The sequence below is a fragment of the Eubalaena glacialis genome, chromosome 2 (assembly GCF_028564815.1).
Source record: "Eubalaena glacialis isolate mEubGla1 chromosome 2, mEubGla1.1.hap2.+ XY, whole genome shotgun sequence".
NCBI lineage: Eukaryota > Metazoa > Chordata > Mammalia > Artiodactyla > Balaenidae > Eubalaena > Eubalaena glacialis.
In genome coordinates, this window is record NC_083717.1 from 30,850,057 (window position 1) to 30,876,050 (window position 25,994).

At 51.0% G+C, this 25,994-nt stretch overlaps 1 protein-coding gene across 6 annotated transcripts in view; it reads right to left on the bottom strand.

Moving 5' to 3' along the window:
* Positions 1-22,114, bottom strand: part of PCSK6 (proprotein convertase subtilisin/kexin type 6) — a 195,764-nt gene extending 173,650 nt beyond the window's left edge. For all 6 annotated transcript variants that reach the window (XR_009699485.1, XM_061181688.1, XM_061181686.1 and 3 more), the window contains exon 1: positions 21,821-22,114. Coding sequence is in view for 5 of the 6 variants with exons in the window: in XM_061181688.1 (XP_061037671.1) it covers positions 21,821-22,114 (294 nt within the window). In the remaining variant the exon portion in view is untranslated. The remainder of the gene's footprint in view (positions 1-21,820) is intronic.
* Positions 22,115-25,994: the final 3,880 nt, after the last annotated feature.

Here is a 25,994-nt window from a genome sequence, read left to right on the forward strand (position 1 = left end):
AATGAGATCAAGCATGTAGAGCAGTTTCTGGCCCAATAAGCGTTTACCATCCTTGTCATTGTCACTGTCATCATCCTTATCACCATCGTCATCCTCTTCCTCATAATCCTCCTCCTCCTCCTCCTCATCCTATCATCATCCTTATCATCATCATCCTCACCATCATTATCCTTATCATCATCATCATCCTCACCATCATTATCCTTATCATCATCATTGTCTCCCTCAGTATTTTCCTTTGGAACGTACAAGTGATCCCCCACTGCCCAGTCCTCCAGTATCACTTCCACACCTCCCAGCCAACTTACCACATTCTACTGGTTGGTTATTGGTGCAGGTGTCTCCCTGGCTGGAGAGCAAGTCCTGAGACCAGCTGGCCTCCTTGGTGCTCTCTGTGTTCCCATAGCAGCTAAGTCAGAGCCTGCCCTTCCCTGAACTGCTGCTTACTCTGAGCAACTTTAAGAGGTGGTTTCTCTCTTGTTATAACACAAGACCCCCTCCTTCCTGATCGTCCATGAGACACTAGAAGCGTACTACAGCCATTGTGATGCATGGCTGGCAGACACTACCTCAATTTCCAACACTTTCTCTTCTACCCGCCTCTTCTGCAGAGGTTGTAGAATCTAAAATCCTGATTTCTCAGACTCCCTTGTAGCCAGCATAGCCAGGGACATAGTTCTATCCCATGAGCTGTCAGCACAAGTCCCTGGGGAAGGTGACCTTTCCTGAATAAAAAGGGAAAGACTTCACCCTTCCACCTTTTGCCCCCAGCCCTGTCTCCTGCCTGGAACTTGGACGTGAGGCCTGAAGGGGAGGGAGACATCGACAGGCCCCGCGCCAACCCTGGAGGGCCCATCTCCGGACCTGCTGTGTGCACCTTTGTTTCAGGCACCATCTTCTTGTTTAGCAGCTGAATGCATCCCGAGCTACTGTCCCACGATGCTCTGAAATTGGTGGCACATTGTCCTATCCCCCAGCAGAATGAACACTCTCCACTCTCAGCAGGGGAGCTTTTAGATTACCGCTTAAATTAAATTGCAGCAATCTGTTCATTTCATATTTCAGCTCTCACACCCCAAAATGGACTGTGACCCCAGGACGCCACGAACACCCAGCATTCCACAGCTCCTCCAAGATCAATACGGAACCAACCCAGGCAAGGTGTGAGGGAGGAGCTACAGCAGGCGCTGGTACATGGGAGTAGGCCCTGGGCTGGTGGTCACAGTGTCCACGCGGGAGGCCTGCACAGAGCATCTGTTGGTCCAGTGGGCTCACTCACAGCTGCACTAATAACCACCATCCCCTTTCAGTCATGCAGATGTTGAGGTCCACACCGTGATACTCACAACAGCCAGATGAGAACGCTATTTAGAAAGTGATTATTACAATCATACGTTATAGATCAATGCATGACTTGACACCCAGAGATGTGAACTGGCTTGTCAGTTGCTGACCAATTTGCAGACAAAGTGCTGGGATTAGAACCCAGCTCTTCTGATCCTACAGTCTGTGTTTTGGCCACTGGCTCTGACTGCAAGAGCCACCAGATCAAAATAGCCTGATAAAATGAAAAACACCATTGTGGGGAGATTTGGCTCTTACAAGAAGAGCAGCAGAAGAGAAAACAACCCACCTCTTGCCCTCCTGTTCCTGAAGTCTGATTATGACTCTTGCTCATTGAATTAGGAGAGTCAGTGCTCTGTGCAATCCCTCCTGAGTGATGTCAAGACTAAAAACAGTTTGGGAAAAGGATAAAATCCAGCATCCCCAGGCACACTCTTCTCCGTCAGGAGTGAAAGTGGACCTGTCGGTTGTAATCAACAGGCAAACGCACGTTGTACAGAGCTGCTCCAGGCCCCAGGTTGCCGGGTCCAGGTAACAAACTATTCCTTCCTGAGCTTCTGCGTTGGCTCCCAGGTGCCCACACAGGCTCACTGATAATAAGTTTTACTTAATCTAAAATTTTCTTTCATCCTCCAGAGAGGATCATTAACCAATTAATTCCAAGCAGGAGTTGTCCTCTTTTGCATCCATGGTGATGGACATGAGTCTGGCTGAGCGTACCAGGCAGGGGGACAGCTGAGGAGGGCGCATCCCATGTGGGGCTGGCTGGAGCGGCCACTGGCCAGGTGCCTCCCTGGGAGCCGGTGGGCAGGCTCTGCGGCTGGGGTGTCCTGGCTTCCCAAACCATGGCTCACTGGCTCTTTCTTGGTCTGGCTTAACTTCTACCTTTCCCACCCTAAACTTTTCACATCAGCTCATCTTTTCCCAAAGAAAAGATGAAAGGTAAAAGCAGTATGTCTGAAATCTTCTCCATGACACCTTTTGCTAGCTTCGAAGTCCAACTTTAAAAACAGACGGTGCCTTCCCAGTCTGACTCCAATGCCTGACATTGAAAGGACATGTCACTCCCCTCTTTTGGTATTAACAGTAATCACCGTGATAATATTATTAGTATTAACATGCATGAGTGTCCACTTCGGGCCTGGCTTTTTCCAAGCACCTGTCAGGGTAACTTCTGTTCTCCAGTAGAAAAAGCACAAAGAGGTTAAGTTACTGGCAGTAAAGAGAAGCACCTTCTTTCATGCCTTCATTCATTCGATTTTTATCTTAGAAGGTAGTTCTGTTGTTTTCCCTTTTGAGTGTGTATTTTTAAACTCCTTATTCATTCATCAATTCATCCATTTAAAAGCATTTGTTTGATTCCAGCTTTTCTAATATAAGGGGCTACTTAGTTTTTTGTCCCATTAATATGTTATGTCAGGAATCAAAAATCCCTTGTTTTATATGTGGGAGATAAGGCACTGTCCTGGCTGCTAGAACAAAGCAGGCAAATTATGGCTATTTACATATTTATCATATTTAATACATTTTATTTTGCCAACTCCTCTTAAAGCACATTAAGTATTTAATTAGTTTTATTTCCTTTTAGAACTATGACATTTTATTTGTCGCTATAACGTAATTAGTGTAATGTCTTTGTTTTCCCCTTGAGTCAGCTAACACTTTCTCTTTTTCATTATGAAATATTTTCTGTTTCCTTCCAAGTTCTCTCCTAACCAAGTCCTTATTTTTTTTTAAAATAAATTAACTTAGTTTATTTTTGGCTGCATTGGGTCTTCGTTGCTGCGCGCAGGCTTTCTCTAGTTGCGGTGCACGGGCTTCTCATTGCAGTGGCTTCTCTTTGTTTTGGAGCATGGGCTCTAGGTGCGTGGGCTTCAGTAGTTGTGGCTCACGGGCTCTAGAGCGCAGGCTCAGTAGTTGTGGTGCACGGGCTTAGTTGCTCCGCAGCATGTGGGATCTTCCCAGACCAGGGCTTGAACCCGTGTCCCCTGCATTGGCAGGTGGATTCTTAACCACTGCGCCACCAGGGAAGCCCCCAAGTCCTTATTTTAATTCACTTTCCCTGTACAGTGTGCTCTAAGACGATTTTATTTCTGAAAAATGTCACATCTTCCTCTCAGTACTAACACTCTCTTCTTACTTTATCATTGTTCCCTATTTTCACTTAACGTCCTTTCATGGCTATTATGTTACGTGTTCCAAGTTTTATAACCCTCCGGCATTCATTTTAATAGAATTAGGAGAATCTATAAATAAAAGAAGCTTCCTAGAATAATGCTTTCATTCTTCTCCACTCTCCCTACCCCTCCTTCTCACACATGCCCTAAATTTACCAGCAGACGGGGAGCTTCCTCTCTCAGGCAGAGATTCTCTGGCGAGGAGCCTGAGGGCAGTACCTCTGGTGAATCTGGCCTGGGGCGGCCCCCGAGCAAGGCAGGGGCAGGATCCCAGCTTAGGACAGTCCTCCGTCAGGACTCCGTGCAGGACGGCTGCTACTCCAGCTCTCCAATCCGATGACTCAAGAGAGGCTGAAAATTCTGTACAAAGTCAATAATTCAACTCCTGGAACTAGAAAAGCACTGCAGAACAGGCCCAAGGAGGTAAGTAGCAGGCCAGCAACCCAGACCAGCACCACTGTGCCAGGGGTGTCTGTTGCAGGCTTATCTACCTGCAGGAAGGTCCTTCAACAGCAGGACCCTGCTCCTTTATGTGGACTGGGTGCTTCTCCCCAGGCTGAAGCTTTGTCCCTGGGAAACGAGCAAGTTAAGGGCTCAGGGAGCCACAGTAATCCTTCCAGATGCAGGCGTGACCCCAGAACACACCTTACCAAAGCAAACGTCCCCCAAACCCAGATTCCATGGGGCTTTCTCTGATGACCTCACTGGCCCCATGAAATCCCTAGGCTTCTCATCCTTATCTCTACACACAGATTTATGAGTATGTCTCCAAGGACAGCAGGGGATGTCTTCCAAATCTGTCCTATCCCCACCACAACCCTAAAGGTCCTTTTCTCCCAACATTTTATTGTGAAAATTTTCAAACATACAGCAAAGTTGAAAGAACTGTACAGCAAACACCCAAATACCCACCGCCCTGACTCCACCATTGACAATCGCTACAGTGACTCTATCACATTCCTCTCCATCTATCCATGCCTCTATCCATCTGTCAATCCAGCTTATTTCCAGTTCATTCCAAAGTAGACTGCAGTATCAGTACACATCCCCTAAATACTTCAATATATACATCATAATGGGGAGTTCAATACTTGCTTACAGATTTTCTCTTTTGAAGTAAAATTTACACATAGGGAAATGAGTAATTGTTAGTTACACACTTGTTAAGTTTTCATAACCGTGTGTACCTGTGTAGCCCAAGCCCCTATCAAGAGGGAGAACATAGCCATCACCCCCAGAAAGTCTCCCTATGCACCTTCCCAGTCAATCCCCACCCCATAGATTAGTTTTTATTCCACCACAGATGGGTTTTGCCTGTTCTAGAAATGGAATCAGATGGCTCTCTTGTGTGAGGCTTCTTTCACTCTGTACAAAGCCTGAGATTCATCCACGCTGTTACATAGCAGTTGCCTATTCCTCTTTATTGCTGAATAAAGATGCCCATCGAAGGAATACATCACATTGGTTTATCCATTCTCCTGTTGGTGGACCTCAGAAACTTAAGGAATTGTGATAAACAAGCTCAACAACCCAGGAAACTCCATAAGCTTCTGGGGGGAAAAAAGTCAAGAAGAGTTTGCCCCCAGATTGCTGAGAAACCAGCAGGGGGACAGGCAGGCTGGTGTCTTGCTCTGACGGATGGAAACACGTGTCCATCTGATTCTCTCAGCAGAGCACCACGACCTGCTGGGGAAACCATGGCACCCGCTCCTGCTGGCCACAGGAAGGCTAGTCACAGCGGCCAACATGTCATCTTCTGCTATGAAAGGCTGATGCAGAAACAAACTGGGCTCAATGCTAACAAAACTCCCCCAAAAGACCTCAGGACAAAGGCGGTCATTTAGAACAAACTGGGCAGTTCCGGCGAGATGGCTATTCCCTCCCGGCTGCATCCATTGTCTATAACAATCTTTGAGCATCTCTTCCGTGCCCAGGGTGCATGCAGGAACACAGCCCTGCCTGGAGACTTGGAGCCTAATCCATACAGCCTGACCACACGATTCAAATGAAACACAAACACCGAGGGGAGAAAAGCAGTGGCGAGCACGCAAACAAGTTTCCTTGGCTTTGCCGGGAGAAAAGAGGTCTCAGTGGAGGCGCCGAGTCATTTCAAGACTCCCCCGAGGAGGTGAGTGTGCTGGGGAGACCCCGGGGAGGAGGCTGAGCGGTTGCCTGGCCCCAAGACAAGCCCAGACTGCTGGCACAGCCGTCGGCACAGCTCAATGCACCGCAAGTGACAAACTTCAGGAAAGGAACCAACTGCTGGAAAGTAAAACCAACTTTTAGTGAGACAAACCAACTGGCTTGAAGAGAGGCTTTTCTAATGGTTCTATGTAGCAATCGAACTTCTGACACAAGAAGAAAACAGAAACACATCCAGGGCTCTTTGCAAGTAAGAGTCAAGTTGGAAAGTGGAAAGATGCTCCTGGTTAGGTTGTGGAAATGCACTTCCTCAGTTGGAGTAAGAATGACACAGCTTGTCCTTATGTGGGGTGGTCAGTCCTGGCCCCTGGCCATGAGCCTCAGAGATGGTCTTCCTGACTTAGCGAACCCACCTCTACCTCTGGGGTTTGTTCGGATTTCAAGGCTACTTGGTGTGAGAAGTAACAATTTGGTTTTAGGGTGTTCCTGGTGTGGCCATATATCACAGGAAGGTAGAAAACCATGTTCCTTGAGAAAGCAAACCAAAAAAAAAAAAAAAAGACCTAGAAAGTACCAGAGAGTTCATTTTGTACAAGGACACGAAACTCTGGGAACAGAAAGCTTCCTTTCCCACAAATGGGCTTCTGCATCTTGAACTTAAATGGAGGGGTGTGAGGGTGTGGAATTGACGAAGTTGTGGTATATAAACTTGTTTAAGCTACTGAAACAAATCCCGCTGCTTGTTTGTGGCTAATAATTTTGTATTCCTGCAAAAGAGAAATTGAGACGTGCCTAAGATCTCAGGCATGAACGACTACTATCTATCTATCTATTTATTTATTTATGGCTGTATTGGGCCTTCGTTGCTGGGAGCAGGCTTTCTCTAGTTGTGGAGAGCGGGGGCTACTCTTCATTGCGGCACACAGGCTTCTCACTGTAGTGGCTTCTCTTGTTGCATAGCACAGGCTCTAAGCGCCCGGGGTTCAGTCGTTGTGGCACGTGGGCTCAGTAGTTGTGGCTCTCGCGCTCTAGAGCGCGGGCTCAGTAGTTGTGCGCAGGGGCTTAGTTGCTCCGCGGCATGTGGGATCTTCCCGGACCAGGGCTCGAACCCATGTCCCCTGCATTGGCAGGCGGATTCTTAACCACTGTGCCACCAGGGAAGTCCATGAACGGCTACTTTGATAGCAAAACAGAAATAAGGTTTCTTTTCTTTTTACAGAAATTAGGCTTTATCAAGAGGAACCCAAATAGGGATATTTTTGTTTGTTTGTTTACGTTTAGGAAAACAGCAGAAGATCAAGACGTGTGTTAGACCGAGTGCCTAGTGGCCAGAAATGGACTTATTTTTCCGTGTTAAAATCTGTCTTCAGCCGGACATACCTAAATAAACCCCGACTGGGACAAGGAGGCACAGATCCAGGTACGTGAGGTCTAGCAGGGCTGCAACCACGCACCTCTGCCGTCCCCTAGAAGAGGACATTCAGAGAGTTAACGGCGACGCTGAGGCCCCGTCCCCAGGGGCAACGCCAGCCGGACACACCTTTACCCACTCAGCCCTTTGCATGGTGCCAGGCTTCACGCCAGCACCCGATAAATGCCTGCTGAATAAAAGCAGCAGCAAGTGAATTCCTCTGCCCTCTAATGACATCGTACCCAGGACTTTCCTCCCTCTCTTGGTATTCTCCTCTCTGCCCTGCCCTGCACCCCTCCTGACGACACACCTCCTGAGGGCTCAGCCAGTGGGAGGTACCAGCCAGGTGAGGAGGCTGCATCCTCACCACCCCAGCTCTCACAGGCTCTGCTGACCCTGTTTTCTCCCTTTGTCCCCTCAGCCCAAGGTGGGTAGCAGCTCCCCCCCGTGCTGGCCAACAGCCTTGGTTGGTTTCTGTCACCCAGCTCACACGTCTAGAAGCAGCCCCGCTGTAAATGTGCCTCTGCCTGAGCCGTTGAGCTGGGTTGCTTCCTGATGGGACGCAGATTAATGCTCCCACTCATGGCCCACCTGCTCCCCGCTTCTCCTCCCTTTGCCTATGACAACCCGTGGACCCTTCCAGGTCTGGTTCAAAGGCCACTGGTCACAAAGCCTCCCTTGAACCTCCCAGGTGAAAATCAGCCCTGCTCTCCTATCATCCTAAAGCATATGGACTTCACCCCTGTATTATTTCCAGTATTCCTCTTGCAACGGTTACTTATTTTCTGCTGTGGGTAGGGACCCTGCCTTGTTCACTCTGAGTTACATCAAGTGACCAGCCCAAAGCCCTGCAAACAAAGGGAACTGCGGATTTTACTTCCGAAAACAAGCAGCAAACACACCCTCTGAACAACGTTCAAAGCAAAGTGACAGACGGGAGAGTCTATTTACAAACAGGAGATTCATATCCACAATATAGCGACGGCACCTACGGATCATCAGGAGAAAAGAGAAATAACCCAACTGAAAAATGGGCAAAGAAGATAAGTCGCTCAGAGAAGAATTAAAGTGATTAATAACTTTATGAAGAGGTATTTAACAGTAATCAGAAAAAGGCAAAACAACCACGAGAGCTCATTTTCACCTGTAAGAACTAGCAAATTCGAGCATTGATGACCTCCCCACAGGACCACTGAGGGCCTGGCCTCCACACAGTTCTGGGGTCACTGCCACTCGGAGCCGCCTGCCTGGACTGACCCCCCCCCCCTGCCGCCCCCATGCCAAACACAGCTTTGCCTCAGCAGTTCCCCAGTCTCTGGAGCCAGACCATCTCAGTTCAAATCTTGGCTCTGGCACTTACAAGCTCTGCAAACATGGACAAGTTACTTAACCTTTCTGTGCCTTGGTTTCCTCATCTGTAAAATGGGGATAATGACAGTACTTACTTCACAGGGTTTCTAAGAAGATTAAACGAGTCAATTCCAGGAAAGCACATAAGGGCCAGTAGGTGTCTGTAATTGTTATTCACTACTATAACTACTACTTGTTTTTGCTATTATGTATCCTACAGAAATTCTCATACATGTGTACAGAGAGGACGAATAAGGATGATCACTGCAATGTTGTTTATAATATCCCCCAGAAAAACCCCAAAAACCTGGAGGCAAATCAAGTAACATTAAGTCAATGCTGTAAACCAAATGTGTCGCTTCAATACAATAGCTTTAAACTGTTCCAAAAGAATGAGGTAGATCTCTGTGTACTTGCATAGAAAGCTTTCCCAGATGTATTGTTAGGCTAAGAAAAGCTAGGTGCAGAAAAACATGTTTGGCACAATCCCATTTATGTAAAAAATAACCCCCTAAGCTCTCCATGTAAGTGTGCCAATGTGTTTGTGAAACAGGACACACAGATACTAACGTGTGGACAGTGGTGGCGTCTGGGGGGAAGGTTAAGTTGAGGATGGGATGAGGGGAGGAAGGAGATTTGGGGTTTTCCCTCTTTATACATCTGCACTGTTTGAATCTTTATGACGGGAGAATATTTATAATACATGTGTAACTTTATAAAATAAGGAAAAAATACTGCATACAATCCTTATGAGTTGAACTAAGCACAGGTTATCAGGGTGGGGAGACGGGGAAAGTGACGGGCACGGGAACCAGGGCTGTGAGGCCTGGTAGCAGGCAGCCGGGCAGGGACGGAACCCATCCACCTCCTTAGCCGGTGCTGGCATTCCAGACCAGCAGCAATATCCACCTTCCCGAGGACTCACAAAGAATCCACTGACCTAAATGTCAGGGGAAAGATTAGGTAAGTTATGGGCCAGCCACTAAATGATGCACTGAGCAGTCATTAAAAATTGCACCACAGGGACTTCCCTGGTGGTTCAGTGGGTAAGACTCTGCACTCCCAATGCAGGGGGCCCAGGTTTGATCCCTGGTCAGGGAACTAGATCCTGCATGCATGCTGTGACTAAGAGTTCACATGCCACAACTAAAGATCCCGCGCGCCACAACCAAGACCTGGCACAGCCTAAATAAATAAATAAATAAATATTTTTAAAAAACTGCACCACAGAACAGTTATAGACCTGGGAGGTACAGCTGCAAAACTGTACAACCCTATTTGCCTAAGACATTTGTGTGTGTGCATCCATATATACAGATATATACGTGCACACAAACACACACTCTCACACAGTTAAAAAAAAAAAAAAAAAATGAAAAGAAACGGTCCAAAATGTTAACAGTGATTATCTTTGGGTGGAAGAATTATAAATGATTTTTTAAGTTTTTTTGTTCTTTTCCATATTTTCCAAACTTTCTATACAGTGTATTCTTTCTGTATTATACAAAGAAAAATCAAGTAATGACAATTTCACATCCAGGCTGTGCCACTCTGTGCAACCCTGGGTCATGAAGCCCCTTCTCTCCGGTTCTGGTTTTTTTGCTGGGTGTCTGCTTGACAGTTTTCTACTCTCCTCCCGGCTCCGGTAGGCTGTGTGAGGTATCCAAGGAAAGCTCCCCGCTCCTGAGGCTCTTAGACTCCAAAGCTTCAGGCTGCCTTCATTCCTGCATGGATAAGCCTTTGAAGTGAAGCCCCGGCCCAGAGGCCTGATAAGAAGGGAGGGTCCGAAGGTACAGCCGAGCCCTCCGCCTCACTGGGAGGGTGCAGGTACCTTCCCAGGGCACCCCTGTGTCTCAGCCTTCCCTCTGCCTGGACTGCACCCTCTGCCTTACCAGTTAGAAGACCCCGACTCCAGCTCCCCGGCCAGCCCCGCTGCCACCTGCTCTCTGCAGCCTTTCCCAACGTGGACACTGGAATCAAAGGCACCCATGTGGAAAGCCTTGCTCTGACCTGGACTGAGCCTTAGTGAGTTACACAGCTGCTCGGTGCCTCAGTCTGCTCCTAACGGGGTTAATAGGGCTCTGGGGTGATGATCAGAGCAGTGCTTGGTGAACAGGAAGAGCAGCGCAGGGGCTGGCCGGCGGCAGTGGTGATGGGGGTCCTGGAACCCAGTGGCCAAGTGACCCCCTTCTAATGAAACACAGTCACCAGGTGCTTCTGGGAGGTGGTGTGGGAGCAGAGGGCGGGGCGGGGGCCTGAGCAAACAAAAAGAACAAAGACGCTGACCACAAGAGGCTGCGGTCTGGTGGGGAGACAGACACCCTCGCAGGCCATGGTCCTGGAGCCTGGGAGCCAGAGCTCAGCCCTGCTGGGCAGCAGACAGGTCAGGAAACAGCACTTCAGCTAATCCTGAAGAGGAGCAGGTTCTCCAGGTGGACCACATGGGAACGGGCACCCAGGTTAAAAAGCTGCCCCAAAATAGCAGGTGCAAAAGAAAGAAAAGGCATATGGATCATTTCCAGCATAGCAGAGGTCTGGACCGGCTGGAGCATCTGGCAACTGTGAGGGGTTCTGGGTGGAGGATGGAGAGGCAAGGGCAGGGGGACAGCTCGCTCCTCAAGGGCTGAGCCTGTCAGGCTTTGCTGTGGAGGAGCCTCTGTGGGTTTCAAAGCAGGGAAACGACAGCACGAGGTGGGGAACAGCCTAGAGAGCAGTGAGGCAGTAACCCAGGCGCTGTCAGAGGCAGGGAAAGGGCTGCAGGCGAGACCAGGAGGCAGAGAGAAGGAGCTGCAGCCAGCAGACGGGCACCAGCGGAGGAGGGAAACTCAGCGATGCCCTGGTTTCTGGCTTGGAGGACAGGGTGAGGACGGGTGAGCAGGGGAACAGCCTCGCCTCCTCCAGGCCAGGGAACCCCAGGCCCTTATCTGATGAGTGGGCCAGACTGCCCTCCCCCTCGCCCCCTCCTGCCCAGACTGTCCACCCCGGGGAGTCTGACAAAGACCCCAGGTTGGGCTGGGGCCTTTCAGGGGCAACGAGGTTCTGGTCGAGTAAACACAGGAGGTCATCTCTGAGAACCGCTGCACAAACAAAAAGGGGAGGTCTGGACATCGAGGTCCCTTTCGAGCACCCGACCGAGACGCTGGACACAGTTTATCCACCCCCATGGTGGATGGGCCGTTTCTTCCCACTGAGAAGACAGTCACCCAACAAGGACTCTGTAAGTGACAGATGCTGGCCAGCGGTAGGAATTTATGAGGCCCCAGGAAGGGTTAGGAAGCTGAAGCCCACGGCCCCTTTCTGGCTGGATCATGCCCCACGGTGGCCCATGGCTGTCCAGCCCTGTGGAGCACGGCTGGTTTGTGCCCAAGTGGCCAAGGGGGAGACAATGAGACTGTTTCTTCCTCTCCACGGTGCCACCGACTTGACACTGAGGGCATTGATGGGCTGGTTACCATGGGAACTCGAGCTGCTGATCCCATCCCATCCTGTGGAGCGTGAGGCTCCCTCCCGACAGCTGACGGCTATTCATCCCCGTTCTGCGCAGCACTGGACCGAGGGCCTTGTGCCTGCTGCCGGGTCTTCAAAATCCTCCAAGAGCAGAGGCACCGGACCTCAGGAAGACCCAGGACTCAGCAGGATGATGCGACCCTTGGGATCTGAAGCATCTACGGTGGGCTCCAGGGCATGGCTGGGCCGCAGTGTGTAGCCGACCAGACCTAGGAGCAAACTAGAGCATCACGGGCCGGCTTCTCCCCATGCATCCGCACAGAGCCAGAGCCGGGAGGGGCCAGCTGAGCGTGACTCTGAGAAGCAAGGGATTAAGATAAAAGGTGTGGGTGGAGATGGTTCAGTCCAGACACCAAGAGGAGCCTGACCTTGCTCGGTCACAATGCTCACATCCTGCCCTCCACTGAAAGGCTCTCACAGGGCAGGGGCCACCTTTTCCTTATCTCTGAGGGCCCAGCACCCGCGCAGGAGCACATAACAAACACTGGCTGAATAAATGAGGGCGTGTCTGCTGGGCCCAGGCTGCCCTGGGAAGACGGCTCTGCCATCAGAGAAACGGCAGAATCGGACCTGATCTCAGAGGGCAGCCAGACGGCCGATGTGGACTGAGGCACCACAAAGTCCAGAGCCCAGGGGCAGAAACACACAAGCCAGCAGACAGGGTCAGGATGATGGAGGCTTGGGAGCCCAGAGGGCACATCTGCAGAGCTGGGGAAGTCAGGTCCGGCCACAGATGGCCAGGAAGGATGAGGCGCTGACCAGGTGGGTGGGGGAAAGCCATCCTAGGCAGAAAGAACAGCACAAGGAAGCTGAAACGGAAGCAAGTGCACGAAGTGAGGGGATCAGCGGGGCCGGAGCTGAAGGCAGTGGACTGGGCCCGCATAGCGTGGACGGGTGAGAGGTCCAGGCCTGTGCCGGGCGGTGGTGGGGAGAAGCCGGGGGGACCTAAGAACCATCCAGGAGGCCACAGAGACAAACTTGGTTATGGACAGGACAGGAGGCGCGGGAGCAGGGGAGCAGTGGTGACTTCCAGGCCTTGAGCTTCAGGTGGACGGTGGTCCCTCCCATGGACGGGGACACACAGAGAGAAGGAGGTTCGCAGCAAAGGAGGATCGTCCCGTGGAGAACGTGCAGACCTTGAGGGACTGCATGTGACATCCTAGGGAGGGGTTGGCTTTTTTCCCTCCAGGTGGAGAACTGTGAGTCTCAGTGCTGATGAGAAGGAGTCAGTGCAGGCTACTCAGGATGGAACACGCCACCTCCAGCACCCTGTGTGCACATAAGCAGGTGGCAGGAAGGAGGGACGGCGGCTGGTGGGTTTGTCCGCTGCTCACCCTTGTTTGAGACACAGAGGTGAGGTTCCTCTGCCAGAGGGGAGGACGGGGCAGGCGAGACGAATGGGAGGGCTTTGGGCCCTGGCCTGTCAGTCACCGGTTTGTAACCTGCAGCAAGTCACACTTAACCGGACCTGAGGTCTCTTCACAGTGAAACAGGCCCTGTGACACCTACCTGCAGGTTGGTATGAGGCTCCGTGGGCGACAGCACCCCCAGGGAATTGCCTGCCAGGCGCAAGCACACGCCAGGGCCTCCGGTCAGTGCGAGGCCACGCCACAGTGCAAGCTGGAAAGGAGACGGCACTCACAAGCGCAGCTCAGAAGGCCTCCCCAGGCAGGGTGCCAGGAGGAGCAGGGGGAGGGTGTCAGCGCCTGGCTGGGCTGGGTTAGACCAGAGGAACTACTTTTTAGAGGCAAGATCTGTGCAGAGACTCAGAGACCCCGAGGATCCCGGAGTATTCCCCAGGATGTGGACAGTCCTGCAAAGCCCAAGGCCAGGGAGGGGGCCCCAGACAGTCCTCAGGCTCTCTCACCCCATCAACAGCTGTGTTTCTCATTTGCACCCTTGGTTTCTGCCTAGAGAAGCTCAAACCCTCCCAAGGGACCAGACAGCCAAGCCAGCCACCCCGGCCTGGTTCTGAGTCCCCCTCGGACGCCGCCCTTGGGAGCTTTCCCGGCTCCATGTGCTGCAACTCAGCCTGGCACACCTCTCTCCACCGCCGCCCCATCAAATAAAACCCCGTCCACTTTGATCCCTTACCATCCGAATAAAGATAGCAAGTGGGAAGGTGTGATACTACACAAGCTTCACAATCCCAATTTTGTTTGTACCCCCGGCCCCAGCTCACACCAGAACCTCTCCCTTGCCATTCGCAGGCCAGCCACCAGCATGGCTCCTGGTTCAGAGCATAAAAGACAGCCTCCAGCCGAAAATCAATACCAGAGAACTATGCTGCAGGTGACTGGGGAAGCTGCAGGGCTTCCCCTTGCCCCTCCCAAGCCCCCAACACTCCCTGGAACAAGTTCTGGCCCATTATTTTAACACCCGGCTAAAGCTTCAGCTTGTTTTCAGTTGTAAGAACAAGCCGTCCGCAGCATGACAATTTTCCTGTTGACAAGTGAATGACAAAGGCCCACCTGAAATTCTGAGCCAGGTATGCTCCACTCAGCAGCTATTTTAAGTAAAACTATTTAAGGCAAGTTCAAAATCATTGAAGGCTCTTAGATCTTTTAGGGCCCTGGCAGCCAGTCTACCGTTTTATGTTCAGACTCAGAACCAAAAAATTAGCTCAATTCCCCAGGCAAAGCAGAAACGTAAGGGCAAGCGTGGTGCCTCAGTGCCACCTTTAAGGTAAACATCACTTCTAAGAGCTGCAGACGTTGAGCTGCTGTGATTCGGTTTGTGCAAATGGCTTGCTGCCTTTCTTTTCACGTGAATACACAACTTGTCTTTTCTCGGAGTCAGCAATGTCAAAGGTAACGATGTAGGTTGGAGGCCACCTCTGCCACAAACTGACCTGAGGGAGAAAGAAGCCTGGCAGAGGGAGAAGGCAGTGGCCAGCAGCAGGGTTCCTGGGCTCTGGGTCCAGCTCTTTCCCAACAGCCCCGTGAGCTGCAGCCAGGCATTGTTTCCCTAGGTCACCATTTCCTTGACAAGTGGATCAGCCCAGCCTGGGGAGTGTAAAGCAGGGGCTTCTCATGCTGGGCCCACAGCTACCTGTATACCCACAGGTGGCCCAGAAACACAGTAGTATGTGTGTATGATGTGCATTTTTCTTTTCTTTTTCCTCCCTTTAACATTTCATGTGTATCTGTGTATGTGCACGTGTGTAGGTGTACGTGTATACCCATATAAACATGCACGTGTGTATATGCATGTACATATGCATGTCTGTATACAAGTGTATATATATATATTTTTTAATTTAATTTTATTTATTTATTTATTATGGCTGTGCTGGGTCTTCTTTGCTATGTGCGGGCCCTCCCCAGTTGCAGTGAGCGGGGGCCACTCCTCGCTGCAGTGTGCGGGCCTCTCACCACAGTGGCCTCTCCTGTTACGGAGCGCGGACTCCAGGCACGCGGGCCCCAGCAGTTGTGGCTTGCGGGCTCCAGAGCGCAGGCTCAGCAGCCGTGACCCTCAGGCCCAGTTGCTCCACGGCACGTGGGATCCCCCCGGACCAGGGCTCAAACCCTTGTCCCTCACATTGGCAGACAGATTTTTAACCACTGTGCCACCAGGGAAGCCCCTACAAGTGTATATATTACTATATATGATATATTTTGACACAAAGAAAAGTGCAATACACTTAAACATGATTTTATATATAACATATATATTACATATATGTCTACAAAGTGCATTAGGAATTAGAACACTGCAGATGAAGTTTGAAATTCTACTACTAACTAGAATTTGCTGTGGATCCTTCCAGCCCAAGCTTCTATACTTTTACTACATGTGTAAACATTCATAAATATTACAGAATGGCTCAGTGTTTTTTAAAATTTACATAAATACTATTACATTGTGCATCGGCAACTTGCCTCTTTCACTCAACATTATTTCTGACATTTATCTATGTAGAAATGAGTGAGCTAGGCATGTATCTAAGTATTGTTGAGTACCCCATGGTGTGGCTATTTCGATATGTCTCTCCATTCTTCTGCTGATGGATATTTAGGTTGTGTTTCCTTTCGTTTAAAAATGCCCGTGTTCATTCCGGTACAAGTCTCCCAGTGCACCTGTGCAAGAGTTTCTCATGACAAAGCTGAGATGTGGACTTGCTGATGTGACCTGACCCCAGATTGCTCTCCAAGTAGTTGTGCCCATTTCCACTCTGTCAGCAGCATCTGAAAGTCCCAGCTCCTCTACAGCCTTGGCAACACTTGATACTAACACGTTCCCAGTCTGCCAATTCGATAGGTGTGAAATGGGATTATTGCCTGAAGGTGCATTGCCCCAGCAGCTCCCGGGGAGGCTGGGCATCTTTTCTCATTGGGGTTTCCTTTTCATTCAATTCCCTATTCATATGCCTCCCCATTTTTCTACCTGGCATTTATCCTTTCTCTTATTGATTTATAACTTTTTAAATAATCTACGCATTAATCTGTTATATGTTACAAATACTTTTCCTACTCTCTTATTTGCTTTTCAACTGTTATGATGCCTTTATTATACAGAACTTTTAATGGATCAATCTCTTCCCTTTTTTATTTGATTTTTTTGCGTCTTGTTTAAGAAATCTTTTCCTTTCTCAACCCTCCTACGCTGTTGGTGGGAATGTAAATTGGTACAGCCAGTATGGAGAACAGTATGGAGGTTCCTCAAAAAACTAAAAATAGAACTACCATATGATCCAGCAATCCCACTCCTGGGCATTCATCTGGACAAAACTCTAATTCAAAAAGATACATGCACTCCTATATTCGTAGCAGCACTATTCACAATAGCCAAGACACAGAAACAACCTAAATGTCCATCAACAAAAGAATGGATAAAGAAGATGTGGTACATACATACAATGGAATATTACTCAGCCATAAAACAAGAATGAAGTAATGCTGTTTGCAGCAACAGGGATGGACCTAGAGATTATCATACTAAGTGAAGTAAGTCAGAAAGAGAAAGACAAATACCATACAATATCACTTATATGTGGAATCTAAAATATGACATGAATGAACTTATCTAAGAAACAGAAACAGACTCACAGACATAGAAAACAGACTGGTGGTTGCCAAGGGGGCGGGAGGTGGGGGAGGGATGGATTGGGAGTTCGGGGTTAGCAGAGGCAAACTATTATATATAGGATGGATAAACAACAAGGTCCTGCTGTATAGCACAGGGAACTATAACCAATCTCCTGGGATAAACCATAATGGAAAAGAATATGAAAAAGAATGTATGTATATGTATAAGTGAATCACTCTGCTGTAGAGCAGAAATTAACACAACATTGTAAATCAACTATAATTCAGTAAAATAAGTTTAAAAAAAAAAAGGAATCCTTTCCTTTCCCTATGTCATAAAGGCCTTCCATGGCAGTTACACATTCAGGCTCTCATTCCATCTGGAGTTTGTTGTTACGGAGTGTGAGGTGAGGGTCTGGCTGCCCTTCCCTGTGGAGAGTCGGCCCTCTCAGCACCGTTTACTGAACTGTCCAGACTTCCCATCCACATGAGCCTGTTCTGCACACATACAAGCTCCCACATATGCCTGGGTTGGAGTCAACTCCACCGATGGACCAGACCATCACTGGGCCAAGGCAGAGCTGCCATGATCACCAAGGCTTATGGTGGCAGAGACACTGCCCATCTTCCTTCTCAGAGTCGTCTCTGGTATTCCAAAACCCTACTCTTCCTTTGTGTGATTTCATACTCCATATCAAAACCTATCGGCACTTAGGTTGCTTCCATGTCCTGGCTATTGTAAACAGAGCTGCAGTGAACATTGTGGTACATGACTCTTTTTGAATTATGGTTTTCTCAGGGTATATGCCCAGTAGTGGGATTGCTGGGTCATATGGTAGTTCTATTTTTAGTTTCTTAGGGAACCTCCATACTGTTCTCCATAGTGGCTGTATCAATTTACATTCCCACCAACAGTGCAAGAGGGTTCCCTTTTCTCCACACCCTCTCCAGCATTTATTGTTTGCAGATTTTTTGATGATGGCCATTCTGACTGGTGTGAGGTGATACCTCATTGTAGTTTTGATTTGCATTTCTCTAATGATTAGGGATGTTGAGCATCCTTTCATGTGTTTGTTGGCAATCTGTATATCTTCAGATGAATGGATAAAGAAGATGTGGCACATATATACAATGGAATATTACTCAGCCATAAAAAGAAACGAAATTGAGTTATTTGTAGTGAGGTGGATGGACCTAGAATCTGTCATACATAGTGAAATAAGTCAGAAAGAGAAAAACAAATACCATATGCTAACACATATATATGGAATCCAGAAAAGAAGATGGTTCTGATGAATCTAGGGACAGGACAGGAACAAAGATGCAGACATAGAAAATGGACTTGAGGACACGGGGAGGGGGAAGGGTAAGCTGGGACGAAGTGAGAGAGTGGCATGGACATATATACACTACCAAATGTAAAACAGATAGCTACTGGGAAGCAGCCGCATAGCACCGGGAGATCAGCTTGGTGCTTTGTGACCACCTAGAGGGGTGGGATAGGGAAGGTGGGAGGGAGACGCAAGAGGGAGGAGATATGGGGATATATGTATATGTATAGCTGATTCACTTTGTTACAAAGCAGAAACTAACACACCATTGTAAAGCAATTATACTCCAATAAAGATGTTTAAAAAAGTTTTTTTAATTAAAAAAACTACTTTGTTAAAAAAAAAAAGTAATACCACATGGTTTGAACAGTAAATGCCAATATGTCAAATTCCACTATTAAAAGATAAAAATTCCCAAATTGTCAAAATCAAAAATAAATAAATCGCTCATAACTGGCTTAAAAAAAAAAAAAACCTATTGGTACCACAACTAGATGACACTGAATTTACACGTTAATTCAGGGGACCTGTGACAGTCAGCCCTCCCATCATGAACATAATCTGTCTCTCCATCATTCAGGCCTTCTTTCTCCCAATGCTTCTTTAAATGTTTTGTAATCTTCTCCACGAAAGTCTCACACTTCTCTAAGATTTATTCCTAAGTCTCTAACAGGGCCTATGCTGCAGGGAATTATAATTCCTCTCATCTTTGCAGCTGTGGCCATTGTTGGGCAGCTCCTGTTGATCAAGCACCCACTCAACTCTCTCATTAGTTGGTCTCCAGGTTCTCTCGGATTATCCTTGTGGCTAATTTTGTCATCTGTCAAGAGTGACATTTGACTCTTCCCAATCTTTATTCCTTTTTTTGTAAATTGTGTTGCATTATCTGGGGCCCCCAGGGCCAAACGAGTCTCATTTGTCTTGTTCCTGATGATGCATATTTTTAAATGGAGCGGGTCCAGAGCCTTTATCAGACTCTGAAAGGGACCCACGATTCAAGAAAGATGAAAAACCACTGGTCTAATTTACCTTTGCACCATATAAAATAAACAGAATCAGGTTATCAGTTGTATGAGAGAAAGAAAGTAAAGCAATCAAGCCAGAACTTGAGCGCAGCAAAGACCCAGGAGAAAAAGAGTCAGGGCAGGTACCGGGCATAACACTAACTGCCCATGAAGGGTTTGGGGAAAGAGGCACCCAAAGGAGACCTGGAACCAGAGAACGTAGCAGGAGACGAAGTGGACGAATCACAACTGTTGGAGGGAACACACTCTTGTTGTGTGAACACTAACAGCTTCCGGCCCGCGCTTCACCGCAGTTCATTCACCCATAAATCAAAGCTAATAATATCTACATCTTATTTATGAGTCACAAATTCTCCTGGCTGAAAAAGGCAAATAAGGTTTTTAAAGAGTTCTTACTGAATAGGTAGAAGGTGGAGTGCTCCAGGCCTTTTCCACATTAGCAATGCACTTTGGGGAGGTGGGCAGGAAAGCGGGTTTGGGAATAAAGAATAACAGGCCTTCCTTGAATAACTGCATGCGCGCGCACACACACACACACACACACTCGCCTGACACAGCTCGTATCCCAAACCAACCAGCCCCTCGGTTTGAGAGCGCCTCCAGCGGCAGCCCCAGAAGCACGCCCACCAGGCTGAGCGACCACGCTGTGTGCAGTCCACCCTGGCTGCCCTGGACCAAGTGGAGAGACCCTGAGACGCTCCCCCAGAAGGTCCCGGGTGGAGGGGTGCACACCCTGAGCAAACTTCTCTCCCACAGGCAAAGTGAGGACAGCAGACTTCATGCACAGGCAACTCAGTGAGTCAGACAGAAGTTGTTTCAAAGATCGGGAGCGGCCAGGGGGCTGGCATTTCCGATCCCCGAGGACAGAAGTCATGAGGGGGAGTCACCATGCCTCTCTCGGGCAACGTCCAGGAGCTCTCCACTCAACTTCAATTCCCCTCTGCTCATTTAATTATAAGAGCCAGAAACCCAGGCACTTTGTAATTTACCATGCCATTTAAGGGTCACTTTTAGCGGAAGACAAATTGCTGGGCCATCTGGGCAGAGCAGCCAAGTGTAGCAAGAGCTGGGGCCCTAAGCCAACAGGGTAAGCAAGGCGCCGGATGGACCCTGAGGAGCCCCTTCTTCAGTCTGGACCATGAACCAGGGAGATTTAGGAACCACAGGGAGAATTGAAGCCAGTGCTACCCGAAGGCAAATCTTAAATCACAGGATGTTTGGAGAGACTTGAGTGGTCAAAATACAACAACAAAAAAAGATATACAAGGATGTGATGGGTTCTTTCAGACACACTCTAACCTGCGGTGTGAAGTACAGTTGAAACGGGTAGAACCCACTTTTCCCGAAGGTGGCACATCTCACATTAGCAGCATCCGGACTAGACTCAGGATGCAAAGAGATGTCATTTACATTAGGGCCGCACCACACTTTGCTAGCTTCTGTCACGGATAACGATGAAACTAAATTTAACGCTGCTTGGTAGTAGGGCTTGAGTTATGAGTGCGCGCGTCCCTGTCACTCCATTTGATCCTCTAAGTGTGTAGTTTGTAGGAGACTTGTTCACCGTACGGAGAGGTCCACTGGTGGGACCGCACATTTGAGCCTGCTGCGGCCCCTCCACCTGCCATAAATCAGGATCAACCCGCCCCACTGCCACCCCGCAGGGTTGGAGCAGGAAAAAGGGACCTGCCACCGAGGTCCTTTGGAGTTATGCAGCCTCTGTGCCCGGAGCTTGTCCCCTCTTGCTAACTGACAGCAGTCCTGAGGGCGAGGCCGCGAGAGGACGCCTGGCTCCCCGGCCAGGGTCAGGCCCGGCAGGTGCTCTGCGGCCAGAAAACACGGGATCGTCTCAACCACTGCGCACGTACGCACTGTCACTGTCCAGACAGATGGAGAAGACGGGAAGTGACTTGCCTAAGTTCACACATCTGGTCCGCAGAGAACTACCATCAGAACCCCGCGCGGAGGCCCAGAAACAAAGCCAACTCCCTCCACCCCCGCCGTCGCCGCCAGAAGCCTGGAGGGGTTTCAAACGCGGGACCGCCGCCTCCGACCCTCGGCGCGACAGCCCGGTCCCGCGCCACCTGGAACGCCTCCCCGACGACGGCTCCCGGGCGCAGGCACCAGCCGCCCTCCCTCCGGGAGTCGCGGACACCTAGGGAGCGCACGTCACCCCCGGAGCCGCCTGCCCCTCCGGCGCGGGCACAGAATCCTGAGCCCCGCGCGGCCCGTGGAGGTCAGAGGGCCCGGCGCGGAGGGGCCGGGGTCGGCGGCGGGACGAGCTCGGGGGACATGGAGGACGGCTCCCGCCACAGGCTCCCCTCCTGCGCGGCTGGGCAGGTGCCCGCGCCCGGGGCGCTGCCCCCGTCGCGCCGGGCCTGCCCCGGTGTCCCCGCCGAGGGCCCCGCGCGCCGAGCTCCCAGGCGACTCCCTGCAGGGCGGCCCCTCGCGCCGCGCCCGCCGGAGACCAGGAAAGTTTCGGGCGCGCGGGGCCGGCCGCACTCACCTGGCCCAAGTTGAGGTAGCCGTGCGCCGCAGCCACGCGGTCCGCCGCGGCCAGGCCGCCCAGCACTTGCACCGCCCAGTGGTTGGTGTAGACGGGGCGCGGCGGCGGCGGCGGCGCGGAGCAGGCGGCGGGCAGCGCGAGCAGCAGCAGCCAGCGCCAGGGGCGCGGCGCGAGCGGCCGGAGCCCGGGCCCGCCGGCGCCCCCCGTGTCCGTGTCGGTGTCCGCGTCCCCGGCGGCGGCGGGGGCCCGGGGCGGCGGCCGGGGCCCGGGCGCGGGCGGCGCGCGCGGAGGCATGGCAACGGCAGGCTCGCTCGGCGCCCGAGCGGCGAGTGCGCCGGGGGGTGGGGTGCCGCCTTTTAAAGCCGCTCCGCGCCGGGGAAGCGCCGCCGCCGCCGCTGCGGGCGGGAGCAAGGGAGGAGGGGACGGCCGCCGCGCGTTCCCGCCCGCGCGGCCCGGCGGCGCCCTGGCCCGCGCTCGGCGGCCCGCACCCGACCTTCGCGCGCCCGGGGCGAAGCGCCGCCTTGGAACTTCCCGCAGACTTCGGGGGCCCTCGGGACACGCGTTCCACTGGCGTCCGGGAGGGCCCGGGTCGTCTCAGGTGAGTCCCGTTCCCAGCCTGGCGGGCTGGGGGCCGGCGCCCCCCTCCGGTCAGGCAGCCTGGGGGCCTCATTTGCCTGATGGTGTTTTGATCTGCGTGCGAGGCCTTGCTCTTGCTCGTCCCTGCGTGAGACAAGCGGCTCGCCCTAGGTCCTGGGTTCTGGGGGAAGAAGCCACAAGGAAAGACAGGTCATGGCCCGTTCAGAACTAGGCCTGATGGAAGGAGCTTGGTGAGGGGGGCAAAGACGTTTGGCAGATTAGCTGGCTTCGGGAGGAACCTCGGGGGACAGCCCCCAGGTTGCAGCCCACTGGGGGGTAGACGGTGCTGTGGATCCCGAGCTGTCCAGTTCCTAGTTGTGTGATCCTGGGCAAGCTGCTGTCCTTTCTGAGCACAGGGCTCCACCTGTGATTGCGGGTGACAGTAGTTATCTAACCCGTGGGGCTGTTTAGGGCATGACATGAGCGCTGGCCTTGCAATCGTCTGTTGATAAGTGTTTATATGAGCGCAGGGCCTGCCGCATGGTAGGTGATGACTAGCTGTGTAGACTCTTAAAAGCTCCCGCTGACCTGGGACCAGTCAGTGGGAAAGTAAGTGGAATCATCTTGGCCCCTGCTGCCTGGAGCAGCCTAGAATCCAACAGAGACTTATTTGGTGCACCTGGAGAGCTGTAGAAATGTTCACACCTGCAACAGGTGAATGGCAGGGTCTCTTCTCCTATTCCTCCCAAGGGGTGTTGGTCCCAACTGGCCACATGTGGAAAGCAAGCCTTTATTACCCTGATTACTAGCGGCTGGCAAAGAAACAAAAACTAGGCCAGGAAGGCCTTGAGGTGAGAAGGGAATCGTGCCCTGATGGTCTGTCTCCAGGAGCAGCCCCTTGCCTTCGGGCTGCTGTAGAGAGCTCACTGTGCGAGTCTGTGGCTTGGCAGGTGGAAGGTCGGTGACGAGGGGCAGGAGCAGGTGGGGACAGAGCAGGACCCATGCCAATGGCTTCCCCGGGTCCTTTCCAGCCTCTCTCTCAGGAGCCCTTTGGTTTCATAACCCACGTGATTCATCCTTTCTGCTGGCGTGAGTCACCCCAGTGGAGGTGGGAGAACAGGAGGCCCAACAGGGACCAGCCAAATTCTTGTTCACAAGTGCTCCTGCCAGGGGCCCCTCTGGAACCTGGGGATTGATTTCCCACACTTTCTTCCCTTTTCTGCACTAAATGCAGTTTGTCCTCCCTTTCCTCCCCTGGCCAAGTGGGCTCAGCCCACGATGCAGAATGCAGGCCCTGAGTTTCCCTCCTGCAGATGGCCTCGCCCTGCCCACGTGAGAGACAGAGGCCCTAACACAGGCTGGGCTGCCCTGCGGGAGACCGCACTGCCCCGAGAGGGCAGAAACAGTGCCCAGAACCCACAGCCTGTCTCTTCCCAATGCCACCCTGGCTGCCCACAGAGGAGGGACACTGGATTAAAGGCCTCCCTCTGTCACTTACCAGCAATACACCTGTCACCTTTCTGGCCCCTGTTGGCCAGACTGTCCCTTGGCCCTGTCCTGGACCCTGTGTTGTACTCCTTCAAGTATGTGACCCTCTTCAAGCTAAGGCTACACTGCACATAATCTAAGTTATTATGAAACGGCTCATGTCTCCCAAGAGGATACTGCCACAGCAGCAGTGATTTTGACAGACAGAGATAAGGGTTTTTCCATAATAATTTAGTAGATTAAGGGATTCAGCCCACTGAACTGAGAGGAGACTAAAATGCATCTGAATTTTTATTTGGAGGGTTCCGAATTTATTTTATTAATAGATCTGCTCGTTTGGGGCTAAACTTTCCATTTATTGTGGACGTGCCCAGACAATATCTTGGCTTCAATGTTGTCGGGAGCCCAGCTTCCCAAAATGAACATCTTAAAGCACCTGCTGTGGGTTGCCCATTGATTTACAAGGTGACAGGACAGCTCGATCCCAGAAGGACCAGCCCTTTGCACTGTGACCGGATCTGGAATAAGACCTGCCTCGTCTTCCTGTAGGGAGGGGGTTTACCACGCACTCCAGCTCCAGCTCTCCAGATGGCCCTTGAAGGCCACACAGCTCTGTAGGGACGGGGAGGTGGGGCCTGCTGCTTCCCTAGACTGAGGTCAGCAGGCCTGCGGATGGACATGACATGGACCACAAAGGTGACTGGAGCCAGGAAATTTTTCAGAAGTTTTTTTTTTTAATTTTATTATTATTTTTTAAAATTATTTTTTGGTCACACTACACGGCGTGTGGGATCTTAGTTCCCCGACCAGGGATCCAACCCACACACCCTGCATTGGAAGCGCAGAATCTTAACCACTTCGGAAGGAGGCAATTTCTGGATCAAATTCTGTTTCAACACACCCCAAGTGGCTATGTGAAGTCTTCTGCTATCAAGTGGTCCGGGCAGTACTGGGCACCCCTTGGCCCCAGCTGTGTAATCCTGTACTTGCTGTGAAGGGATCAACGGTGGGCATGAGAACACGTAATTCAGTAACATCTTCCTAGTGATGCCACCTCCTCTTGTCTGATTTGGGAAGATACTAGCATAAATATCACATCTTTGTATTAGCATTTTCTAAAACTTCTGAAGGGAAGTTTTCTAAAACTTCGGAAGTGTGCTAGGTTCGGTAGGTTGGGGTGGCATCCCTCAAAGAATGTCTGATGGGCACCACCTTCAGGATGTGGGAGAAGAGCATGCACTCAGCAGAGCTTCCCTGCTACTTGTGTGCAACCCCGGGCGAAGTTATTCCAGTATCCTCTGCCAAAATGGCAGTAATGATGCTGTGCCCATGCAGGGGAGCTGCGGAGCCAGTCAAAGCTGACAGGGGCCAAGCCCCTTGCCCAGCCTGGCACCAAGTACACGCTGAACAAATGGTGACACCGGTGACCACTGCTGCCGCCAGGCACCAGGAGCCTCCAGTGGGGTAAGATGGGCAAGGCTGCACACTCTGTCCCTCTGTGGGGTTCACGGGCACATAAATGTCCTGTCCTTCCACCAGGCCTAGTTGCACATTTCCTCACATCTTAACATCCCTGAAATCGGTGAAAATCTCGCAGTCAGTGTCTTGTGGTCACCACTGGCCTGGACCGAAACTGACTTCTTCCTGAGAGGATTTGTGTTTGCTCCTGCCAGTGATCTGGGATACAGCTCCTGAGACCCCTTGGGGACCACGTGGGTGGTGTGACCCCCAGCTGAGAACCAGCTTATGGTTCAAATGATCAGTGCAAGCGTTTCTCTCTGCCTCCACCATGGCCAGGGGAGAGGCCAGAGGGCTCCCTGCTGTCCCTCTCTGGTGGTGGGTTTATTTCTCATCTTCTCCTGCACCAACGGTGTAGCCTTTCACTGGCATAGCTTCATGGAAGAGTCCCCATGACACTTCCCAACTTGGACACTTTTCCTTTCTCAGTAATATGTCAAATCCTGATGCATCTTCCACTCAAGGGTGTCTCTTGGATTTGATGAATATGGCATTAATGCCTCTAAGACATATTGCAGTAAAGATGCCTATTTAACTCTCTCAAATGTATTTGATGTTTCTTCTTGTAGCATCTATTAACATCCTACAGCAG